The sequence below is a fragment of the Scyliorhinus torazame genome, chromosome 12 (genome assembly GCF_047496885.1).
Source record: "Scyliorhinus torazame isolate Kashiwa2021f chromosome 12, sScyTor2.1, whole genome shotgun sequence".
NCBI classification, from domain to species: Eukaryota; Metazoa; Chordata; class Chondrichthyes; order Carcharhiniformes; family Scyliorhinidae; genus Scyliorhinus; species Scyliorhinus torazame.
Window position 1 is genome coordinate 31,802,937 of NC_092718.1, and position 22,399 is coordinate 31,825,335.

Here is a 22,399-nt window from a genome sequence, read left to right on the forward strand (position 1 = left end):
GGCTGTTGCAGAAAATACAGAGGCATTGGATTTGGGGTGATTTAGCAGTTTGGATCAGAAATTGGCTAGCTAAAAGAACACAAAGGGTGGTGGTTGATGGGAAATGTTCAGCCTGGAGTCCAGTTACTAGTGGTCTACCACAAGGATCTGTTTTGGGGCCACTGCTGTTTGTCATTTTTATAAATGACCTGGAGGATGGCGTAGAAGGATGGGTGAGTAAATTTGCCGATGACACTAAAGTCGGTGGAGTTGTGGACAGTGCGGAAGGATGTAACACGTTACAGAGGGACATAGATAAGCTGCAGAGCTGGGCTGAGAGGTGGCAAATGGAGTTTAATGCGGAAAAATGTGAGGTGATTCATTTTGGAAGAAATAACAGGAAGACCGAGTACTGGGCAAATGGTAAGATTCTTGGTAGTATGGATGAGCAGAGAGATCTCAGTGTCCATGTACATAGATCCCTGAAAGTTGCCACCCAGGTTGAGAGGGTTTTTAAGAAGGCGTACGGTGTGTTAGTTTTTATTGGTAGAGCGATTGAGTTTCGGAGCCATGAGGTCATGTTGCAGCTGTACAAAACTCTGGTGCGGCCGCATTTGGAGTATTGCGTGCAGTCCTGATCGCCGCATGATAGGTAGGATGTGGAAGCATTGGAAAGGGTGCAGGTGAGATTTACCAGGATGTTGCCTGGTCTGGAGGGAAGATCTTATGAGGGAAGGCTGAGGGACTTGAGGCTGTTTTCGCTAGAGAGAAGAAGGTTAAGAGGTGACTTAATTGAGACATACAAGATGATCAGAGGATTAGATAGGGTGGACAGTGAGAGCCTTTTACCACGGATGGTGTTGTCGTGCACGAGGGGACATAGCTTTAAATTGAGGGGTGATAGATATAGGACAGATGTCAGAGGCAGGTTCTTTACTCAGAGAGTAGTAAGGGCTGCCCTGCCTGTAACAGTAGTGTACTCGCCAACATTATGGGCATTTAAATGGTCATTGGATAAACATTTGGATGCTAAGGGAATAGTGTAGATGGGCTTTAGAGTGGTTTCAAAGGTCGGCGCAACATCGAGGGCCGAAGGGCCTGTACTGCGCTGTAATGTTCTACGTTCTAAATTGATTAAACATGATTTCCCTTTCACAAAATCATGTTGACTCTGCCTGATTACCCTGAATTTTTCCAAGTGCCCTGCTGTAATGTTTCCCTATGACAGACGTTGTTAACTGGCCTGTAGTTTCCTGCCAAACGAGTTCTATATCCTGGTTTCCTGAACTAAGGACATCCTTTTCTCGTTTGCTAAGAACATCAATAATTAACAAAATCACCCTATATTAATACAGTGGCTACCAGGGCAGGTCAAAGGCTAGGAATCCTGTGGCGAGTAACTCACCTCCTGAACCCTCCAAAGCCTGTCCACCATCTATAAGGCACAAGTCAGAGTGTATGGAATACCCTCCACTTGCCTGGATGAGTACAGCTCAAACAATACTCAAGATGCTCAACACCATCCTGAACAAAGCAGACCGCTTGATTACTCCTACTTACCCAAACATTCAAACCTTCCACCACCGAAGAACAGTGGTAGCCGTGTGTACCATCTACAAGATACAGTGCAGTAACTCACCAAGGTTCGTTAGACAGCACCTGCCAGACCCACAGCCACTACCATCTAAAAGAACAAGAGCAGCAGAAACCTGGGAACCCCACCACCTGGAGGTTCCCCTCCTCACCACTCTGACGTGGAAACATATCGCCGTTCTTTCACTGTCGCTGGGGCAAAATCCTGGAATTCCCTCCCTAACAGCACAGTGGGTGTACCTACACCTCAAGGACTGCAGCGGTTCAAGAAGGCAACACCACCTTCTGAAGGGCAACTAGGGATGGGCAAACATGCTGGCCTAACCAATAACACCTAACCCCTAAATGAATGAAAAGATTAAAAAAAATTAAAAAAAAATGTGGCTCATGATGTGGGACAACTCGAAAGACTGGAGCTGTATTACCACGGCTGCCTCCATAAGACCCTGCAAATCCAATGGCAGGATAGGTGCACCAACGTCGGTGTTCTCGCTAAGGCCAACCCCCAGGAACAAAACATTCACCATGTTCCGCTGGGCAGGCCACATTGTCTGCATCCCCGACTTGAGACTCCCGAAACAAGTGCCCTATTCAGAGCTTTGGCATGGCAAGCGAGCCCCAGGAAGGCGGAGGAAATGCTTCAAGGAAGCCCTCGAAAAGGTGCAACATCCCCACCGATACCTAACAATCCCTGGCCCAGGATCATCCGAAGTGGAGGAAAAGCATCCGGGAAGGAGCTGAACACCTTGAGTTTAATCGGCAAAAACAAGCTGAAGCCAAGTGTCGACACTGAAAGGAGCACGTGGCAAACCCAGCACCCAACCACCAGCTCCTCCAACCACCTATAACCCCACCTATGACAGACTGTAGGTTGTGCATTGGACTCCGTCACCTGAAAACCTGTTTTTATTGTGGAAGCAAGTCATCCTTGACTCCGAGTGTCTGCCTAACCTAAGAAGCATCCTTCAATTTCACGTCCCAATTTAGGTCACCCTGCAACCATGTTTAATGGCTATCCGATCGTACGTATTCAATTCTATTTCCTCTTTCAGTTCATCTGTTTTTTGTTTTTTTCAAATGACATGTGTATTCAAATACAGAGCCTTTAGTTTTGTCCTTTTTAATTATGTTTGTAATCACTAGCCTTATCTGATCATTTACTCTTTGTATTCCCTACCCCATCCTGCCATGGCCTGTTTACCATTTACATTACCTTTCTCTACTCTTTGATTTACCACACCTTCCTAGTTTAAAAGCATTTCTGCTTCACTAGCTATGTGGCTTGCTAGAACACTAGTCCCAGCGCGGTTCAGGTGTAGACAGTCCCAATGTTACAACCCCACTTTCTCCTCTACTGGTGCCAGTACCCCATGAATCTGAATCCACTTTTCCTGCAACAGTCTTTGAGCCACACATTCATCTCTCTCATTTTATGTACCCATTGCCAATTTATAGGTATGTTCTCTTTTAATATGTCTTGGCAGTTGGCAGCACTGGAATTCCACATTCATATATTTTTGCAATTACCACCAATGAGGCCAGTAGAAGGATGTAATTCTTGCCGCATTCTATACTACTGAATCTTAAAGTTACTGATCAGTTTCAAATGAAGCTTATTTTACCTAAGTAGATGTCCTGAAATCATTCTTGGATAAAATTTTGAAACTGTTCCAACAGAATTGTATCATGAGAATTAATGTTGCTTAGCCTAGTATTGGCCACTGCTGAGGTCCAGACACCAACATGATCCCAATCATCTCACTTTCTCTATCAGAGTGCCAACACAGAAAAAAAGTACTTTGGGTGACAACCACTTTAGATGGGCTGTCAAAACTGGTTACCACAATTTCCTCTTTCTAGCTGATGAAGATTGACATCACTTGTGTCAGAGCAGAGAGCTCAATAACATGATCCTTGTTCTTCAAACCAATTTGTGCATTGAGTGATGGAGAATAATATGGGTATTATCAAATGGCGGGGCACTTAGTCTCAGCAGTATAATGGCGTGGTTGTCATATTATGCATTTATTTATGTTGTATAGACTTCCACGAGATTGACAAAACAACTAACAGTGTTTTCCAGACCTCAAATTAGTACCTTAATCGTGTTTAAATGAGGTGTGCAGTTTGGCAGATCTGTATTGATACTTCTGTCCAAGTTTGCTTAACTTCTGAGTAAACTGTTGTTGCAGAGTTGAGTTTTAGTTGGAATTTCTGTTTGAAGCCAGTTTCTCTTCCAAAGCATTCAAAATTTTAAAAAGCATCACAACCTGTGATAATCAATTCCTATAAATTTTCAAAACCTATATGTGCTAACAGTTTAACAAAATTGAAATTCCAGCCTTGTTTGATTTACTTGCTTGGAGAAATAAAATTGCTTTAATTTATTTTTAAATCTATCTCAAACTGCAGGTCCTTAACTATCAATGGCAAAAGACAGGACAGTTTTTTCTTCAGTCTATGGCATACAACCTGGCTTGGGATCCGCAAGGTAACTGAATCTGTATGGTGAAAGGTCATAGTAACTCTGCTTCGTATATTTTTTTTGTTTTGAAGTTTGTAAGTAGAAATGATTGAAACACAGGGCGCAATTTTCCCAAAAGGGAACAAAGTCCCTGAGTGAGCACTTTTATCCACGGGTTTCCATGGCTATTCAACGCGGCTCACTTTGAATAAGGGGCCTAAACAGGGAACGCAGGGCCGAGGCCACACACAGCCCCGTTTTTTTACAATGGGGAACTCTGCGTGCTGAAACTCCCCGTTGTAGCCGGGCGATTCTCCGGGCCGAGTGGCTGTCCAGTTTTGGCCAGTCCTGCCGGCGTGAATTACTCACCTCACGCACGGCGGGACCTGGCAGGTAAGTATACGGGGGCGGTCCTCGCGGGGGGATCCTACCCCAGGGTAGGCCCCCATGGTGGCCTGGCCCGCAATCGGGGCCTACCGATCCTGCGGGCAGGCTGTTTCCGTTGGGGCCTTCTTTCCTCCGCGCCGGTCCCCTGTAGGGCCAACCCCTCTGCCGTCAACCTAGCCCCCAAAAATTCTGAGAATTCCACGAGAATTCGGGGGCTGTTGACGCCGGAGTGGTTGACACCAGTTTTCCCGTCGGTGTGGGGACTTAGTCCCCAGAAGGAAGAATCCCGCCCTTTGCTTTTTCCTTGTCATCACCTAAAAAAGCATGCAAGACTTCAGAAAGATAATCTTGTGCTTTAAGGGAAATGCTGGAAAAGATATTGAGCACAAGCAGCAGAGGTGGCCATATTGGAGGTGGAAGTAGGGTACCTTGGTGACAAATTCTCTGCACATCCTCCCCGTGTGTGCGTGGATTTCCTCCGGGTGCTCCGGTTTCCTCCCACAGTCCAAAAGATGTGCAGGTTAGGTGGATTGGCCATGATAAATTGCCCTTAGTGTCCAAAATTGCCCTTAGTGTTGGGTGGGGTTACTGGGTTATGGGGATAGGGTGGAGGTGTTGACCTTGGGTAGGGTGCTCTTTCCAAGAGCTGGTGCAGACTCGATGGACCGAATGGCCTCCTTCTGTACTGTAAATTCTGTGAAATTGTATATTGGGATTGAAGCTCTGCAGTTCAACAGTTGGAATTTTAACAGTCACCAATTCAAGATATTTGTTTGTCTAATCCAGAGTGCACATCTTGGTTATCTTAAGTATAGGCAGCTTGCATATTAGAGTTAAGTCTCAAGAGCCCCCAAAGGTTGTGCAAGGGCACTCTTGGAGTTTAAAAATGTAAAAGTGCATAATGTATTAGCACGGAGCACAAGTAAGCCACTTGTTGCTTGCCCAGATAGAGCATCCTACTTGTTGGGCAAAAGCTTTCACATTCCTTGGAACCAAATGAGAAGAATCTCAGTCCTATTTGCTTATCCAGGTTCCAGTAATGCCTATCTTGTTCAGGTATCAGATTGTGAATCTGCCACAGAGTAGATTTGAAGCTGAACTTTCATTTCCACATATGCTATCTTGATCCAAAGAAACCCCGTTTACTTCTACGAGGAGTGCAGTTTCCAGCTCTAATGCTAAATTAGGTTTACGTTTATTGTGATTTTCTTCCTTTTGTAGGTAACCAATTATTGACAGCTACAGATCACCTACAATTATGGTCACCTCCCTCTAGTGATATTCTAGAGGAAGAAAGTAGTCATGCTGAGGAATTTAAATTGCAGCCAGATTTAAATGACTGGAAATGTATCTGGCAGTGCAAGTAAGAATTCATTTTTTAAAAATGTTGTATTTTAATTTTTTCATTGCGATCGATGCATGCAAAATGAGTAAGGCAGGTTTGTGTACTCTGGACAATGAAATGATGTTCATCAATTTGTACGAATGGTATTTTATCTGACAGTCTTATTTAGTTGGTTTTCTTGTAATTAAGTGAAATTTTTTTGTGTGTCAGAATGCCTTCACTGAGTTCCCTTGTGCTATGTTTCTGAATTGGATTGGATTTGTTTATTGTCACGTGTACTGAGGTAGAGTGAAAAGTATTTTTCTGCGAGCAGCTCAACAGATCATTAAGTACATGGGACGAAAAGGGAAGAAAAGAAAATACATAATAGGGCAACATAACATATACAATGTAACTACATAAGCACTGGCATCGGATGAAGAATACAGGGTGTAGTGTTAATGAGGTCAGTCCATAAGAGGGTCATTTAGGAGTCTGGTGACAGTGGGGAAGAAGCTGTTTTTGAGTCTGTTCGTGCGTGTTCTCAGACTTCTGTATCTCCTGCCCGATGGAAGTTGGAAGAGTGAGTAAGCCGGGTGGGAGGGATCTTTGATTATGGTGCCCGCTTTCCCAAGGCAGCGGGAGGTGTAGATGGAGTAAATGGATGGGAGGCAGGTTTGTGTGATGGACTGGGCGGTGTTCACGACTCTCTGAAGTTTCTTGCGGTCCTGGGCCGAGCAGTTGCTATACCAGGCTGTGATGCAGCCCGTTAGGATGCTTTCTATGGTGCATCTGTAAAAGTTGGTAAGGGTTAATGTGGACATGCCGAATTTCCTTAGTTTCCTGAGGAAGTATCGGTGCTGTTGTGCTTTCTTGATGGTAGCGTTGACATGGGTGGACAAGGACAGATTTTTGGAGATGTGCACCCCTAGGAATTTGAAACTGCTAACCATCTCCACCTCGGCCCCGTTGATGCTGACGGGGTGTGTACAGTACTTGTTTTCTTGGTTGAAGTTTTTTTTTTGTTTTACAACAGTTATGAAATGCTTGGATTTTTGAGGTATTTTATTAATTGCAAAGCAGTATTTTTGTCTATCACTGATTACCACCCTCCAAGATCTCTACTTTCCCCCTTGCACAATGTAACTAGGATGCCTGAGGTTGGCCCAAAATTAGGCCTGCTTAGTGAGCAGCTCGCCCATTTTGAAGAAATCCATGTTGGACTGTTTATCTCGCCAGGCGCAGCGTGAAGGTATATCCTGGAGGGAAGCCAAACAGGAACCAGTGGCAGTTTCAAGATTGTTATGGAGCCAAGTGCAGCACAAGTCCTTCTGACTCTACATCAAACCTAAAGATAAAACCCACTTGGCTGTTTGCTAGGCTGCATCTAAGCATGCTAAACTGACAAATAATGGTCACAGTTGGCATAGTATTACCCCATCAAATAACGGTGGCACAACTGCCTCACAGCGCCAGAGACCCTGTTCAATTCCAGCCTTGGGTGCCTTTCTGGAGTTTGCACTTTCTCCCTGTGTCTGCGTGGGTTTCCTCTGTCCGGGTGCTCTGGTTTCCTCTCACATTCCAAAGAAGTGCAAGTTAAGTAGATTGTCCATGCTAAATTGTCCCTTAGTGTCCAAAGATATGTAGGTTGGGTGGGGGTATGGTGATAGGGTGCAGGAGTGGAACTTGATGGGGTCTCTTTCAGAGGGTCAGTGCTGACTCGATGAGCTGAATGCCCTCCTTCTGCAGTGTACAAATTCTATGATGAGAATAATACTGGTAATGAATATTCACAACTGAATAGTTGTGATTGGCATGGATGGTTGGAAACATTTCGATATTGGTTAGTTGCCTGATTGTTTGAAACTAGTACTGCACACGTCTCTCACATTCTTGATTTGGTTTTGTCAGCAGGTGGTTTTGAATCCCTTTATATGAAAGGAGAAAAATGAGAAACCATGACCTGTAAATATCTGGATTGCCAGTTTATTGTGACATTGCTGAATTCACAAACTGTTTGCAACTAGTATTATTTAAAGCAAGTCTGTGTTTTCTAAAGAAATATGGTATATCGACTTTTTTTAATGTCAAAACCGAAACAATTAAGATGTTTTAAGTAAATTTCATGCAATTTTAATACGGGGAAGCTTTATGGCTAAAACTTGTAATCAAATAAGATATTGGAAGAAAATTTAAATGTTTATCCGTATTCTGCAGATTGCATTTATGTAGCACTTTTCATGACTTCAGGACAGCATAAAATGCATTGCAACCAATTAAGTACTTTTGAAGCATAGACACTGTTTCAGAGAATGCAATTTGCATATTGGAAGGTCCTACGAACATATATAAAATAATGACCAACAAAATCTGTTTTTCATGAGATTTATTGAGGGAAAATTTTGGAGAAAATTCTCCTGCTTCTCTTCAAATAGTGCCATTGTTTCTTTCATAACCACCTGAGAACGCAGAAGGAGCCTCAGTTTAACATCTCCTCTTCTAAAGGCGACAACTCTAAAAGTGCAGCACTCCTTGGTAGTTAAGTGACAGCCTAAATTATGTGCTCAAGTCTCTAGAATGGCACTTGAACCCACAACCTTCTGACTCAGAGCTGGGATTGCTACCACTGAGCCAAGGTTGGCACTTTTTTGAAGAATTTTGTTTGTTTTAGTTGAATTAATAAGTTTGCAGAAAATAAGTGATTCAGTTCTTGTTGGCACAATTAACTTTTGGACTAGTGATAACATTATGTAACCAGTAAAAAAATAATTAAAAACCTGATGTGTGAAATATTTAAAATATCCCATTCTGGTCTTTTAGGACTGCTATTCCAATATATCTCATGAAGTGGTCCCCTGATGGAGAATACTTTGCAACAGCAGGAAAAGTAAGATTTTGAATTGCTTAATTGAGCACTTTTTTAAGCATCAGCTGTTTGTTTAAAAAGCTGAAATAAAAGGGATAGGGTAGAGGTATGCGGTTGGGTGGGGTGCTCTTTCCAAGAGCCGGTGCAGACTCGATGGGCTGAATGGCTTTTTTCTGCACTGTAAATTCTATGAATCCAGGATTTTGTCCCAGCAACAGTGAAAGAACGGCGATATATTTCCAAGTCAGATTGACAAGTGACCTGGAGAGAAACATCCAAATGGTGGTGCTCCATGTATCTGCTACCCTTGTCCATCTGGATGGTAATGGTCGTGGGTTTGGAAGGTGTTGCCTAAGTAGCTTTGGTGAGTTCCTGCAGTACATCTTATAGATGGTTCACTCTGCTACTGTGCATTGGTGGTGGAGGGAGTGCCAATCAAACGGCTGCTTTGTCTTGGATGGCGTGGAGCTTCTTGAGTGTTGTTGGAGCTGCACATATCCAGGCAAATGGGGAGTCTTCCATCACACTCCTGACATGTACCTTGTACCTGTTGGGAGTCAGGAGGTGATTTAGCCTCTGACCTGCTCTTGTAACAACAGTATTTATATGGCCAATCGAGTTCGGCTTTTGGTCAATGTTAACCCCAGGATGTTGATAATGGGGGATTCAGTGATGGTAATGCCATTGAATGAGAAAGGTAATGGTTTGATTCTTTCTTATTAGAGATGGTCATTGCCTGGCGAGTTTAATGTTACTTGCCACTTGTCATCCCAAGTCTGGAAATTGTCTAGGTCTTGATGCATTTGTGTGTCTGAAACATCTGTGAAACATTAAATTCTATTTGAAGTACTTGACTTTTGTAAATGTTTACTATTTCTAGTTCTAACCTAAGCCAATTTTTTGTTTTTGTTTTGTGTAGGATGACTCCCTTCTGAAAGTATGGTATCTTACCACTAGCTGGAAGTCTGCTGTTATAGGCACAGAAATATTTGGGGAAAAAACGTCATCTACAGCTGTGCACTTTTCCTTTGTGTATCTGGCACATCCTCGTGCAGTATCAGGATTTTCATGGCGGAAAACTAGTAAATATATGCCAAGGTTAGCAACATGCTCACTTTCCTCACACTAAATGCCAGTTAGGAATGAACATTTGGTACTTGGCTTCTGAACAAGTTGAGCAGTCCAAAATCCAAAGTGCACATTAGCCTTTTAATGGGTCAGTAGTCATTGAGTGTGTATTGAATTAACAGATTACACCAAATTACTGTTTTTTCCCCCAGAAATAGTGGATTTTAAAATCCTGTAACAGTGCAGAAGACTGTTTTTGAGTTCAGATTAAGATGCACAGGAATCTTTGTTTTGGTTCTGGTCTATTGCATCCTTGATATGAAAGTGCTCATTACTGATGAAGGATGGAAATTTGAAATAGTGTCTCCCTTATCTTGAAAGTTTGAAGCTCTGTATGCGATATGTTAGCTGTGTAACTTAAGACCATGGGGATATTCTCTTGTTCTTCCTCCTCCTCCTCTCTCTCTCTTTCTCTTCCCACCCCCGCAACCCCACCACCACCACCACCACCACAAATGCTTAAAGGTTTATTGACCTCTAAACTCTCTGGGTTTACTCATGGGTAAATCAGCAATTCCACTCCTGATGGCTAAACACAGAAATGAAATGTCACTAAGTATGGACGTTAGTTGAAAACAGGATTGTGCCTGGCTATGGTGCCCTGCAGTTGAACAACTTACTGACACTCTCACTCTGAAGATTCACATGTGAACAATAGCAGTTTGAGTGATTTATTGGAAACTGCCTGGTATATGTGGAGCTGTACCCAAGAAAGCATTGCTTTGGTTTGGAGAAAAAACCAAGACAAACTATGTCCTTAAGACCATAAGACATAGGAGCGGAGGTAAGGCCCATCGAGTCCACTCCACCATTCAATCATGGCTGATTTCAACTCCATTTACCCGCTCTCTCTCCATAGCCCTTAATTCCTCGAGAAATCAAGAATTTATCAACTTCTGTCTTAAAGACACTCAACGTCCCGGCCTCCACCGCCCTCTGTGGCAATGAATTCCACAGACCCACCACTCTCTGGCTGAAGACATTTCTCCTCATCTCTGTTCTAAAGTGACTCCCTTTTATTCTAAGGCTGTGCCCCCGGGTCCTAGTCTCCCCTGCTAATGGAAACAACTTCCCTACATCCACCCTATCTAAGCCATTCATTATCTTGTAAGTTTCTATTAGATCTCCCCTCAACCTCCTAAACTCCAATGAATATAATCCCAGGATCCTCAGACGTTCATCGTATGTTAGGCCTACCATTCCTGGGATCATCCGTGTGAATCTCCGCTGGACCCGCTCCAGTGCCAGTATGTCCTTCCTGAGGTGTGGGGCCCACAATTGCTCACAGTATTCTAAATGGGGCCTAACTAATGCTTTATAAAGCTTCAGAAGTACATCCCTGCTTTTATATTCCAAGCCTCTTGAGATGAATGACAACATTGCATTTGCTTTCTTAATTACGGACTCAACCTGCAAGTTTACCTTTAGAGAATCCTGGACTAGGACTCCAAAGTCCCTTTGCACTTCAGCATTATGAATTTTGTCACCGTTTAGAAAATAGTCCATGCCTCTATTCTTTTTTCCAAAGTGCAAGACCTCGCACTTGCCCACGTTGAATTTCATCAGCCATTTCTTGGACCACTCTCCTAAACTGTCTAAATCTTTCTGCAGCCTCCCCACCTCCTCCATACTACCTGCCCCTCCACCTATCTTTGTATCATCGGCAAACTTAGCCAGAATGCCCCCAGTCCCGTCATCTAGATCGTTAATATATAAAGAGAACAGCTGTGGCCCCAACACTGAACCCTGCGGGACACCACTCGTCACCGGTTGCCATTCCGAAAAAGAACCTTTTATCCCAACTCTCTGCCTTCTGCCTGACAGCCAATCATTAATCCATGTTAGTACCTTGCCTCGAATACCATGGGCCCTTATTTTACTTAGCAGTCTCCCGTGAGGCACCTTATCAAAGGTCTTTTGGAAGTCAAGATAGAAAACATCCATTGGCTCTCCTTGGTCTAACCTATTTGTTATCTCTTCAAAGAACTCTGACAGGTTTGTCAGGCACGACCTCCCCTTACTAAATCCATGCTGACTTGTCCTAATCCGACCCTGCACTTCCAAGAATTTAGAAATCTCATCCTTAACAATGGATTCTAGAATCTTGCCAACAACCGAGGTTAGGCTAATTGGCCTATAATTTTCCATCTTTTTCCTTGTTCCCTTCTTGAACAGGGGGGTTACAACAGCGATTTTCCAATCCTCTGGGACTTTCCCTGACTCCAGTAACTTTTGAAAGATCATAACTAAAGCCTCCACTATTTCTTCAGCTATCTCCTTTAGAACTCTAGGATGTAGTCCATCTGGGCCCGGAGATTTATCAATTTTTAGACCTCTTAGTTTCTCTAGCACTTTCTCCTTTGTGATGGCTACCATATTCAACTCTGCCCCCTGACTCTCCTGAATTGTTGGGATATTACTCATGTCTTCTACTGTGAAGACTGACGCAAAGTACTTATTTAGTTCCTCAGCTATTTCCTTGCATCACTAGATTACCAGCGTCATTTTGGAGTGGCCCAATGTCTACTTTTGCCTCCCGTTTGTTTTTAATGTATTTAAAGAAACTTTTACTATCATTCCTAATGTTACTGGCGAGCCTACCTTCATAATTGATCCTCTCTTTCCTGATTTCTTTGTTATCCTCTGTTTGTTTTTGTAGCCTTCCCAATCTTCTGACTTCCCACTACTCTTTGCCACATTATAGGCTTTCTCTTTTGCTTTGATGCATTCCCTAACTTCCTTTGTCAGCCATGGCTGCCTAATCCCCCCTCTGATAACCTTTCTTTTCTTTGGGATGAACCTCTGTACTGTGTCCTCAATTACTCCCAGAAACTCCTGCCATTGCTGTTCTACTGTCTTTCCCACTAGGCTCTGCTCCCAGTCGATTTTCGTCAGTTCCTCCCTCATGCCCCTGTAGTTACCTTTATTTAACTGTAACACCTTTACATCTGATTCTACCTTTCTTTCAAATTGGAGATTGAATTCTACCATATTATGATCACTGCCTCCTAAGTGTTCCCTTACTTTAAGATCTTTAATCAAGTCTGGCTCATTACATAACACTAAGTCCAGAATGGCCTGTTCCCTCGTGGGCTCCATCACAAGCTGTTCCAAAAAGCCCTCCTTTAAACATTCAATGAATTCCCTTTCCTTGGGTCCACTGGCAGCATTATTTACCCAGTCCACCTGCATATTGAAGTCCCCTATGATCACTGTGACCTTGCCTTTCTGACATGCCCTTTCTATTTCGTGGTGCATTTTGTGCCCCTGGTCCTGACCACTGTTAGGAGGCCTGTACATAACTCCCATTATGTTTTTTTTGCCTTTAAGACCATAAGACATAGGAGCGGAAGTAAGGCCATTCGGCCCATCGAGTCCACTCCGCCATTCAATCATGGCTGATTTCAACTCCATTTACCCGCTCTCCATAGCCCTTAATTCCTTGAGAATTGTGGTTCCTCAACTCTACCCACACAGACTCCACATCATCTGACCCTATGTCGTTTAGTGCTATTGATTTAATTTCATTCCTAATTAACAAGGCAACCCTGCCCCCTTTGTCCACCTCTCTGTCTTTTCGATAGGTTGTGAATCCCTGGATGTTGAAATGCCAGTCCTGAACCCCCTGCAACCATGTCTCTGTGATGCCTACCACATCATACCTGCCAGTCACAATCTGGGCCACAAGCTCATCTACCTTGTTCCGTACACTGCGTGCATTTAAATATAGCACCTTTAATTCTCGATTGACCGTCCCTTTTTGTTTTCTTAGTGTGGTGGACCTTGGTTTACTGAGCCTTTCCATACACTGTGTCATATTTTGTGGGATGGGGACTATCGTAACCTCTCCTGAGTTTTGTCTTTTCGTACTTTTTTGTATTCCTAAGCAGCTACGCTTCCCACTGATTACTTCACCTCTTGGTTCCCTGACTTTCCCTATCCTCCCCCCCCCCCCAATCTTTAGTTTAAAGTCCTATTGACCACCCTATTTACTCTTTTCGCCAGAACACTGGTCCCAGCTCGGTTCAGGTGGAGACCATCCCAACGGTATAGGTCCCCCTGTCCCAAAACTGATGCCAGTGTCCCATGAAAAGGAACCCCTCTTTCCCACACCACTCTTTCAGCCACGTGTTAACTTCCCTTATTCTTGCCTCCCTATGCCAATTTGCACGTGGCTCGGGCAGTAATCCGGAGAGTATGACCCTTGAGGACCTGTTTTTTTCTTTGAATCCTAGCTCTTTATAATCTCTAAACAGGTCCTCTTTCCTAGACTTGCCTATGTTGTTGGTACCGACATGGATCCCAACAACTGGATCCTCCCCCTCCCTCTCCAGTATCCTTTCAAGCCGGTCAGAGATGGCCCGCACCCTAGTACCGGGCAGGCAACATACCATGCGGGACTCTTTATCCTGCTCATAAAGGATACTATCTATCCCTTAGATATCCCCTACAACTACAACTTGCCTATTTACTCCCTCCCCTTGAATGGCCTGCTGAACCATGGTGCCTTGGTCAGCTGACTCATCCTTCCTGCAGCCCTGTTCGCCATCCACACAGGGAGCAAGTGCCTCATACCTGTTGGACAGGGTCAAGGGCTGAGGCTCCTGAGTTCCTGACTGCTGGTTCCCTTTATCTGCCTGACTTGCAGTCACACCCTGCTGTCCCTGGCCACTGGCAGGATTTAAACTACTTACTCTGACAGGTGTGACTGCCTCCTGAAACACAGTGTCCAGGTAAGTCTCCCCTTCCCGGATGTGCCTCAGTGTTTGAAGCTCAGACTCCAGCTCATCAACTCTGAGCCGGAGCTCTTCGAGCAACCAACACTTACTGCAGATGTGGTCGCTGCAGCTCGCAATGGGATCTGCCAGCTCCCACATCAAACAGCTCAAGCACATCACCTGACCAGCCATCACTAATTAATCAATTAGTTTAATTTAAGTTTACGAGTTTAGCTGTGTTTTTAAAAAAAATTTGGGGCAGATTTGCGATCAACCAATCAGATCACAGCTTCCCTCTGATGTCACTTTTGGAAAAAAACTGGAAAACAGGAAGTTACCGTTAGGTTTTTATACTCACAGAGACTGCTCCTCCTCCTCCGAACGGCTCCCGAAATTAGGCCCGAAGAAAGAGAGAGAACAAAACAGTCGGGGGAAAAGCACCTTCTCCCACCCTTCACCGAATTACCTCACTGCACCAAATTACCAAATTCTCACTCTGTCTGTGCCTCACTCACTCAGGCTGTGTCTCCTTGACCAGCGCAATGCTTACTAAGTGCGCTTTCTGTCTGTCTTTTGTACAGACTTTAGGATGACTCACACTAAAGCTTCAAAGAGAAGAATACAATGTGTACCTTTGTGCCCCTTAACAGGCCTCGGGTGACTGCCAGATAACTGCCTCTCAGCAATTAGGGTGGGGGCAGCTTCAGCCAATCAGACACTAATCTACACTGCACTTTTAACTGAAAAACAGCACAATTAGATTATCCACTTACCTTTCCTGGTTACCTCACTGCACCAAATTACCAAATTCTCACTCTGTCTGTGTCTCACTCACTCAAATTGTCAATTAAAGATAAAAAAGATCCTCGAAACAAAAAAAACTACAATATTCAAGCAGGAAATTGTACATCATATCATTGGGTCTCACCTGTGAATGACACCTGCCTGCAATGTTTGTATTGTAGTCCTGTATGCTGTATAATTTTTGCACATTTCTGTGGATGACCGTACGTATTTAGGGAGGCATTAGAGCAAATTCTGAAGTGCTGAATAGTCAGCTTTGAAAAAAGCGTGATACTGCTTGTCCAAGTGAAGCCCTGGAATCTTTTTTATTGTTTAGAGTTCTAATTTGAAGTGCAAAACATAGTTGTTATTTTGATGAAGTCAGGTCAAAAAGTAGTTACAAAATCTCGTTGTGCCTATATTATAATTCAGTGTCTTGTAAAGTGACTTAGTTTGTGCACTGCAAAATGACTGCAGTAGAATAGAAGAGACTTTGGAGTGTATGAGATTCCAATATTTTCTATCTCCAGGAGTTCTGTATGCAATGTACTACTGACGTCATGTCAAGATGGTGTCTGTCGTCTGTGGGCTGAAACCTTATTGCCAGAAGATAGTCTTCTTGGAGGACAAATGACAGAATCTACCATTAGTACCTCAACCAGCAATCTTCCTCATGGTGGAAGCCAGAAAGACAAAATTCAGCATGCACTGGAGGTAATAATTTCTAAAGGCTTAAAATGGAAGAGTTTAAAGTGAATTCCTAAACAATAAATATGCTTTGTTAAATTTATGTCAATTGACAGATATAAATTTACTTGTGCCAACTTGATCCTTCATAGTCCTGAGAGTTATTACATATGTAAGAAAGAACTGCCTCTTCCATTTGACTCTGTATGCTAAAGGAAAGAAACGTCTTGCTTTGTCAATGTAATTTTGAAATAAGTACAGTAAAACGTTATTCCAATTTGATGCATTTTTGAATAACTAGAAGATAAACTTTGAAGTCCAATGCCACCAGTGGGGTTTTGCACACAAAAGCTGTGCAAGATCTACCCCTATATGCCATCCTAAAATATGTCAATGTTGATTTCTACAAATTATTTATGTTTACAAATACAATATTTTTTAGTCTGGTATGTACTTCATTTCCAATTTTGGTGCTAAAATTGTTCACACATCGAGATGCGTTAAATCCAGAGTTATTAAAAGATTGCACATCTCTTTTAAAAGAAGTGAGATTTAAAAAATGGAGTCCCTTTTAAAGTGGCGAAAAGGATGAAATCATAGCACTTTAATTTCTTAGAATCTAACCTAAACATTGAACTACAAATCATCAACTTCGCATTTACATTGCACAAGAGGCTAAATATGTTTTTTATTGCAATCCCTGGTTTCTCATAGCACTGCCCATTGATCGGGAGTATAGTTGTGATGTTTCATGTAGGTGCATTCTTAGTCTGTGAATGGATTACAATGGTGATAGTGCTGGGTAATTTGGTACAGAATCTTCAAATTAAAAAGCATTGGACAGTGAGACAAGTAAAGATAACCTTTTTTTATTTGCTGAACATGTGATTTGCTTTGTGGGAATTATTTTGTTCCTGTCTCTGGTTTGCAACTCAAAGGCAGGAATCAGGTAATAGATATGACTTCAAAACATCATACGTTCCTTATCACTGTGTGCGGCAGCTTCCCTTTTTGTCACTCTCTCAAAATGCATTTGTCAACTTGTACTCCTTATAAATCACTTTGCCTCAAAATCTTTATAACATAATGCAATGAATAAGATTTCATGTGTAGGAGTGGCTGAATTATATTTGATGAACAAAGCCTAGCTTGCCAATAGTTAATACAGTGAGAAAGAGTGTGTTAATTATTTTTAATGGTTTGTGCTAGGAGGTTTTAAATTTGTACTCCTAATCAACTACAAGAATAAGTATTAGTTCACTGCTTAATTGTGTTTTACAGACAATTCATCATTTGAAACATCTAAGAAGTCGTCGCAGATCTTCAGTTCTGGCTGCTCATATGGAAGTTTTGCCAAGCCAACTGGGATCGCATGAAGTCCACAGACAAATTTCACACTATGCTAATGCACTCTGTCACTTTCATATTGCAGCGAGCATTAATCCTAATACAGGTTAGGATTAGTAAATTTCTTTTTTTTTAAAAATAAATTAAAAAAATTCAAGAGATGTGAACTTCGCTGGCTTGGCCATCCCTAGTTGCTCTTGAAAAAGTGGTGGTAAACTGCCTTGTATTGCTGCAGTCCATGTGGTGTGGGTACTTCCATGGTCATCCATAGTGCTGTAAGGGAGGAAGTTCCATAATTTTGACCAAGGAAGGAACGGCGATAAAGTTCTAAATAAGGATGGTGAGTGACTTGGAGGAAACCTTTCAGGTGGTGGTGCCCTTCTAGATGGTGACGATTATGAGTTAGGGTGCTGTCTAAAGAGCCTTCGTGAGTTCCTGCAGTGCATCTTGTAGATGGTAAACACTGCTGTCACTGCATTGAATGAATGTTTGTGGATGGGAAGCTTTGTCTTGGATGGTGTCCAGCTTCTTCAATGTTGGAACTGCACTCATTGTGGACAGGTTTTGGGGAGTCAGGAGGCAAGTTACTCGCTGCAGGATTCCTAGTCTCTGACCTCTTGTAGCCACAGTATTTGTATGGTTAGTCCAGTTCAGTTTTTAGTAAATGGTAACTCCAGGATGTGGAGGATGGGGGATTCGGTGATGGTCATGCCATTGAATGTCAAGGGGCAATGGCTATATTCTCTCTTGTTGGAGAGGGGCAATGGTTAAATTCTCTCTTGCTGGAGATGGTCATTGCCTGCCACTTGTGTGGTGTGCAATGTTACTTGTCACTTGTCAGCCCTAGTCTGAAGATTGTCCAGGGTGGCACAGTTGTTAGCACTGCTGCCTCACAGCTCCAGGGACCCAGGTTCAATTACGGCCTTGAGTGACTGTCTATGTGGAGTTTGCACTTTCTCCCCGTGACTGCGTGGGTTTCCTCTGGGTGCTCTGATTTCCTCCCACAGTCCAAGGATGTGCAGGTTAGATGGATTGGCCATGCTAAATTGACCCTTGGTGTCCAATGGGTTAGGTGGGGTTGTTGGGTTACTGGATAGGGTGGAGCCTTGGGCTTAAATAGGGTGCTCTTTAAAAAGGGCCGGTGCAGACTCGGTGGGCCGAAAAACCTGCTTCTACACTGTAAATTCTACGTTGCGTTTGGGCATTGACTGCTTTACAGTATCTGTGGAGTTGCGAGTGGTGCTGAACATGTGCAATCATCAGTGAACATCCTCATTCCTGACTTTATGATGGAAGGACAGTCATTGATGAAGCAACTGAAGATGGTTATGCCTCGGACACTCCCCTGATGAACTCCTTCAATGGTGTCCTGGAGCTGAGATAACTGACTGCCAACAGTCACAACCATCTTCCTTTGTGCTAGGTATGACTCCCAACCAACAGAGAGTTTCTTCCTTCCCCTGATTCCCTTTGTCTCCAGTTTTGTTAGGGCTCCTTGAAGCCACATTCGGTCAAATGCGACCCTAATATCAATCACTCTTGCCTCCTCTTGTGTTCAGCTCTTTTGTTCATGCTTAAACTAAGGCTGTAATGAGGTCAGGTGGCACAGTGGTTAACACTGCTGCCTCACAGGTCCCGGGTTCAATTCCAGCCTCGGGTGATTGTGTGGAGTTTGCACTTTCTCCCCATGTCTGCGTGGGTTTCCTCCGGGTGGTCCAGTTTCCTCCCACAGTCCAGGTTAGGTGAATTGGCCATGCTGAATTGCCCCTTAGTGTCCAAAAGGTTAAGGTGGGGTTTCTGGGTTACGGGGATAGGGTGGAGGCGTGGGTTTGTGGGGCGCTCTTTCCAGGGTCTGGTGCAGACTTGGTGGGCAGAGTGGCCTCCTTCTGCACTAAATTCCATGAGGTGCTGAGTGGCCTCGGAGAAACTGAGCCAGAGAGTAGATTATTGCTAAGACTGTAGTACTTCATTGCACTGTTTATGGCCTATTCCATCACTTTACTGATGATCAAGAGTAGACTGATGGGGTAGTAATTGGCCAGGCTGGATTTGTTTTGCTTTCCTTGTACAGGACTACCTAGGCAATTTTCCACATTGCTGAGTAAATGCCAGTGTTGTTAGCTGCACTGGAGCTGCTTGGCTAGAGGCACGGCATGTTTAGAGTACAAATCTTCAGTACTATTGCTGGAATATTGTCAGGGCCCATAGCCTTTGCAGTATCCGGTGCCTTCAGCCATTTCTTGGTAACACGTGGAGTGAATCGAATTGGCTGAATGCTGGGATCTGTGATGCTGAGAACCTCCGGAGGAGGCTGAGATGGATCATCCCCTCAGCATTTCTGGCTGAAGATTGTAGCAAATGCTTCAGCCTTTTGCACAGATGTGCTTCACCCTCCCATCATTGAGCATGAGGATATTTATGTAGCTGCCTCCTCCGGTGAGTTGTTTAATTGTCCACCACCATTCACGACTGAATGTAGCATGATTGCAAAGTTTAGATCTAATCCAATGGCTGTGGAATTGCTTGGCTCTATCTGTCTCTTGCTGCACATTCTGTTTGACACCAAAGTAGTCCTGTGTTCTGACTTCACCAGGCTGACTTCACCAGGTTGACACTTTATTTCTTGGTATGTCTGGTGTTGCTCCTGGCATGCCCTCCTGCGCTCTCATTGAACCAAGGTTGATTCCCTGGCTTGGTGATAATGGTAGAGTGGGGGATATGTCAGGCCATGAAGTTACATATTGTGGTTGAATACAGTTCTTCTGCAGTTGATGGCCCATAGCGCCTCATGGTTTCAAAGTCTTGAGTTAGTAGATCTGTTTGAAATCTGCCCCATTTAATACAGTGGTAATGCCAAGCAACACAATGCAGGATATCATCAATGTGAAGACGGGACTTTGTCTCCACAAGAACAGTGCAGTCGTCACTCCTATTAAAACCGCCATGGACAAATGCCTCTGTAGCAGGCCTATTGGTTAGGATGAGATCAAGACTGTTTTTCCCTCTTTTTGGTTCCTTCACCACCTGCCGCAGACCCAGTCTAGCAGTTATGTCATTTACTCGACCAGCTTGGTCAGTAGTGGTGCTACAGAGCCACTCTTGGGTGATGGAATTGAAGTGCCGCAACTAGGGTATATTCTGTGCCCATGCCAAGCGGTGCTTCCTCCATGTGATGTTCAACATGGTGTACTGATTCATTAGCAGACTGGGGATGAGAGCGCTATGTGGTTATTAGCAAGAGGTTTCCTTGCCCATGTTTGACCTGGTGCCATGAGACTTAATGTGGTCCAGAGTCGATCTTGAGGACTCCCTCTCGACTGCATACTCTATGCTGCCATCTCTACTGTGTTTACCCTGCTGGTGGTACAGGACATACCCAGGAATGATGATGGTGGTATCAGGGTCATTATCTGTAACGTGTGGTTCTGTGAGTATGACTATGTTAGGTTCTTGCTTGACTAATCTGAGACAGCTCTCTCAATTTTGGCACAAGCCCCCAGATGTTAGTAAGGAGGACTTTACAGGATCGACGGACTGGGTTTGTCATTGTTGTTTCTGGTGCCTAGGTCGATTACCGGGTGGTCCATCTAGTTTCATTTTTGTATGCTTCGTAATGGTTGGATATAACTAAATGGCTTGCAAGGCCATTTTAGGGGCATTTAAAAGACAACCAGATTGTTGTGGGTCTGTAGTCACATGTAGGCCAAACCAGATAAGGACAGCAGATTTGCTCCCCTAAAGGACATTAGGGACCAGATGGCTTTTTAGGACAATCAACATGGTCACTGTTAGACTTTTAATTCCTGATTTTTCTCTTTTTTATTGAATTCAAATTCCATCACCTGTCATGTTGCGATTCAAACCTGGTCTCCCAAACATTACCCTGGGTCTCTGGATTACTAGTCCAGTGACCGTACCACTATGCCACTGCCTCTGCCATAGAAACATAACTTTAATTGCTTTTATCACACTGTTACTTGAAGGAGATATTAGCAAATTGGGTCCAGAAATGAGACCCTAATGTAGCAGGCAATTTAGGGGTTAAACCAACTTGAGGGAAAATACTGCTAGCACGGAGTCGGAGGGATACGCCCCCACCTGACCAAGTTAAATTATCCCAGTCAGACTTAAACTCGTTAGTGGGAATACACAGGATGCCACAGATCCATTGTTCTTTGGGACACCCCTGCCGTACCAGCTATTAGACCATTACAGAATCTGGTGGCCTCTTTGTCCGTCAGTGGGAGTTAGTCGCACATCAATAGCATGGCTCTGTTCTTTTGTATGAACGGGAGTGGGCCATCATACAATCAGGATAACGATGATAGGTTCAAGTCTGGAAACCCTAGAGAAACTTTGTTTGAGGGGTTGGGCGGAGCTTAGAGTGGGAGAAAGAATCCTGTTTTGAACAGATATAGGGAGATTGACCGAGAGAGGTCATGAAAGGTGTCACCGAGATAGGCTTTGGAAAAGGGTTCTGAAAGAATGTGCCTAACAGAAGAAAACTTGCTTCCTAAATGCAAGTATTACCGTTGCCTGTTTGTGTAAGAGGAACAAGAATTGCATGTTTATTTTAAAGTGCTGTTTAAGGTTAAGAAATTACATGTACTCTGTTATTGTTAGGGTTGAAGTTTAAAAGTTTAAATATTGTTCTCTATTCTTGTTTCAACATGTTTATTTAAAAAAATTTTTTTTAGTGTACCCAATTATTTTTTTTCCGATTTAAGGGGCAATTTAGTGTGGCCAATCCACCTAACCTGCGCATCTTTAGGTTGTGGGGGTGAAACCCACACAAGCACGGGGAGAATGTGCAAATTCCATACGGACAGTGACCCGGGGCCGGGATCGAACCAGGGGCATCAGCGCCGTGAGGCAGCAGTGCTAAATACTGCGCCACCGTGCTGCCCTTAACATGTTTGTTTATAAAATAACCAAGCCCTATTTCTTATATCATCACTCTTGTAATGAATTGATCTTTCCGCGCTGCATTAAAACTTCAAAAAGTGATTGTTCTGGTTCAGTCTCTTAGGCACTGTTGAGAGCTGACCAGGCACCCATAACACATACTAAGATAATCAGACTCATTTTTAATACAAACTAATTGACTATTGAAAGGCGACAAT

General features: G+C 43.5%; 1 protein-coding gene across 5 annotated transcripts in view; it reads left to right on the top strand.

The window, feature by feature from the left end:
- The window catches only part of dmxl2 (Dmx-like 2), a 235,865-nt gene that overhangs the window by 66,644 nt on the left and 146,822 nt on the right, over nucleotides 1–22,399 (top strand). For all 5 annotated transcript variants that reach the window (XM_072470615.1, XM_072470616.1, XM_072470617.1 and 2 more), the window contains 6 exons: nucleotides 3,985–4,063; nucleotides 5,645–5,786; nucleotides 8,568–8,634; nucleotides 9,533–9,711; nucleotides 15,773–15,956; nucleotides 17,211–17,382. In XM_072470615.1, coding sequence (XP_072326716.1) covers nucleotides 3,985–4,063; nucleotides 5,645–5,786; nucleotides 8,568–8,634; nucleotides 9,533–9,711; nucleotides 15,773–15,956; nucleotides 17,211–17,382 — 823 coding nt within the window. The remainder of the gene's footprint in view (nucleotides 1–3,984; nucleotides 4,064–5,644; nucleotides 5,787–8,567; nucleotides 8,635–9,532; nucleotides 9,712–15,772; nucleotides 15,957–17,210; nucleotides 17,383–22,399) is intronic.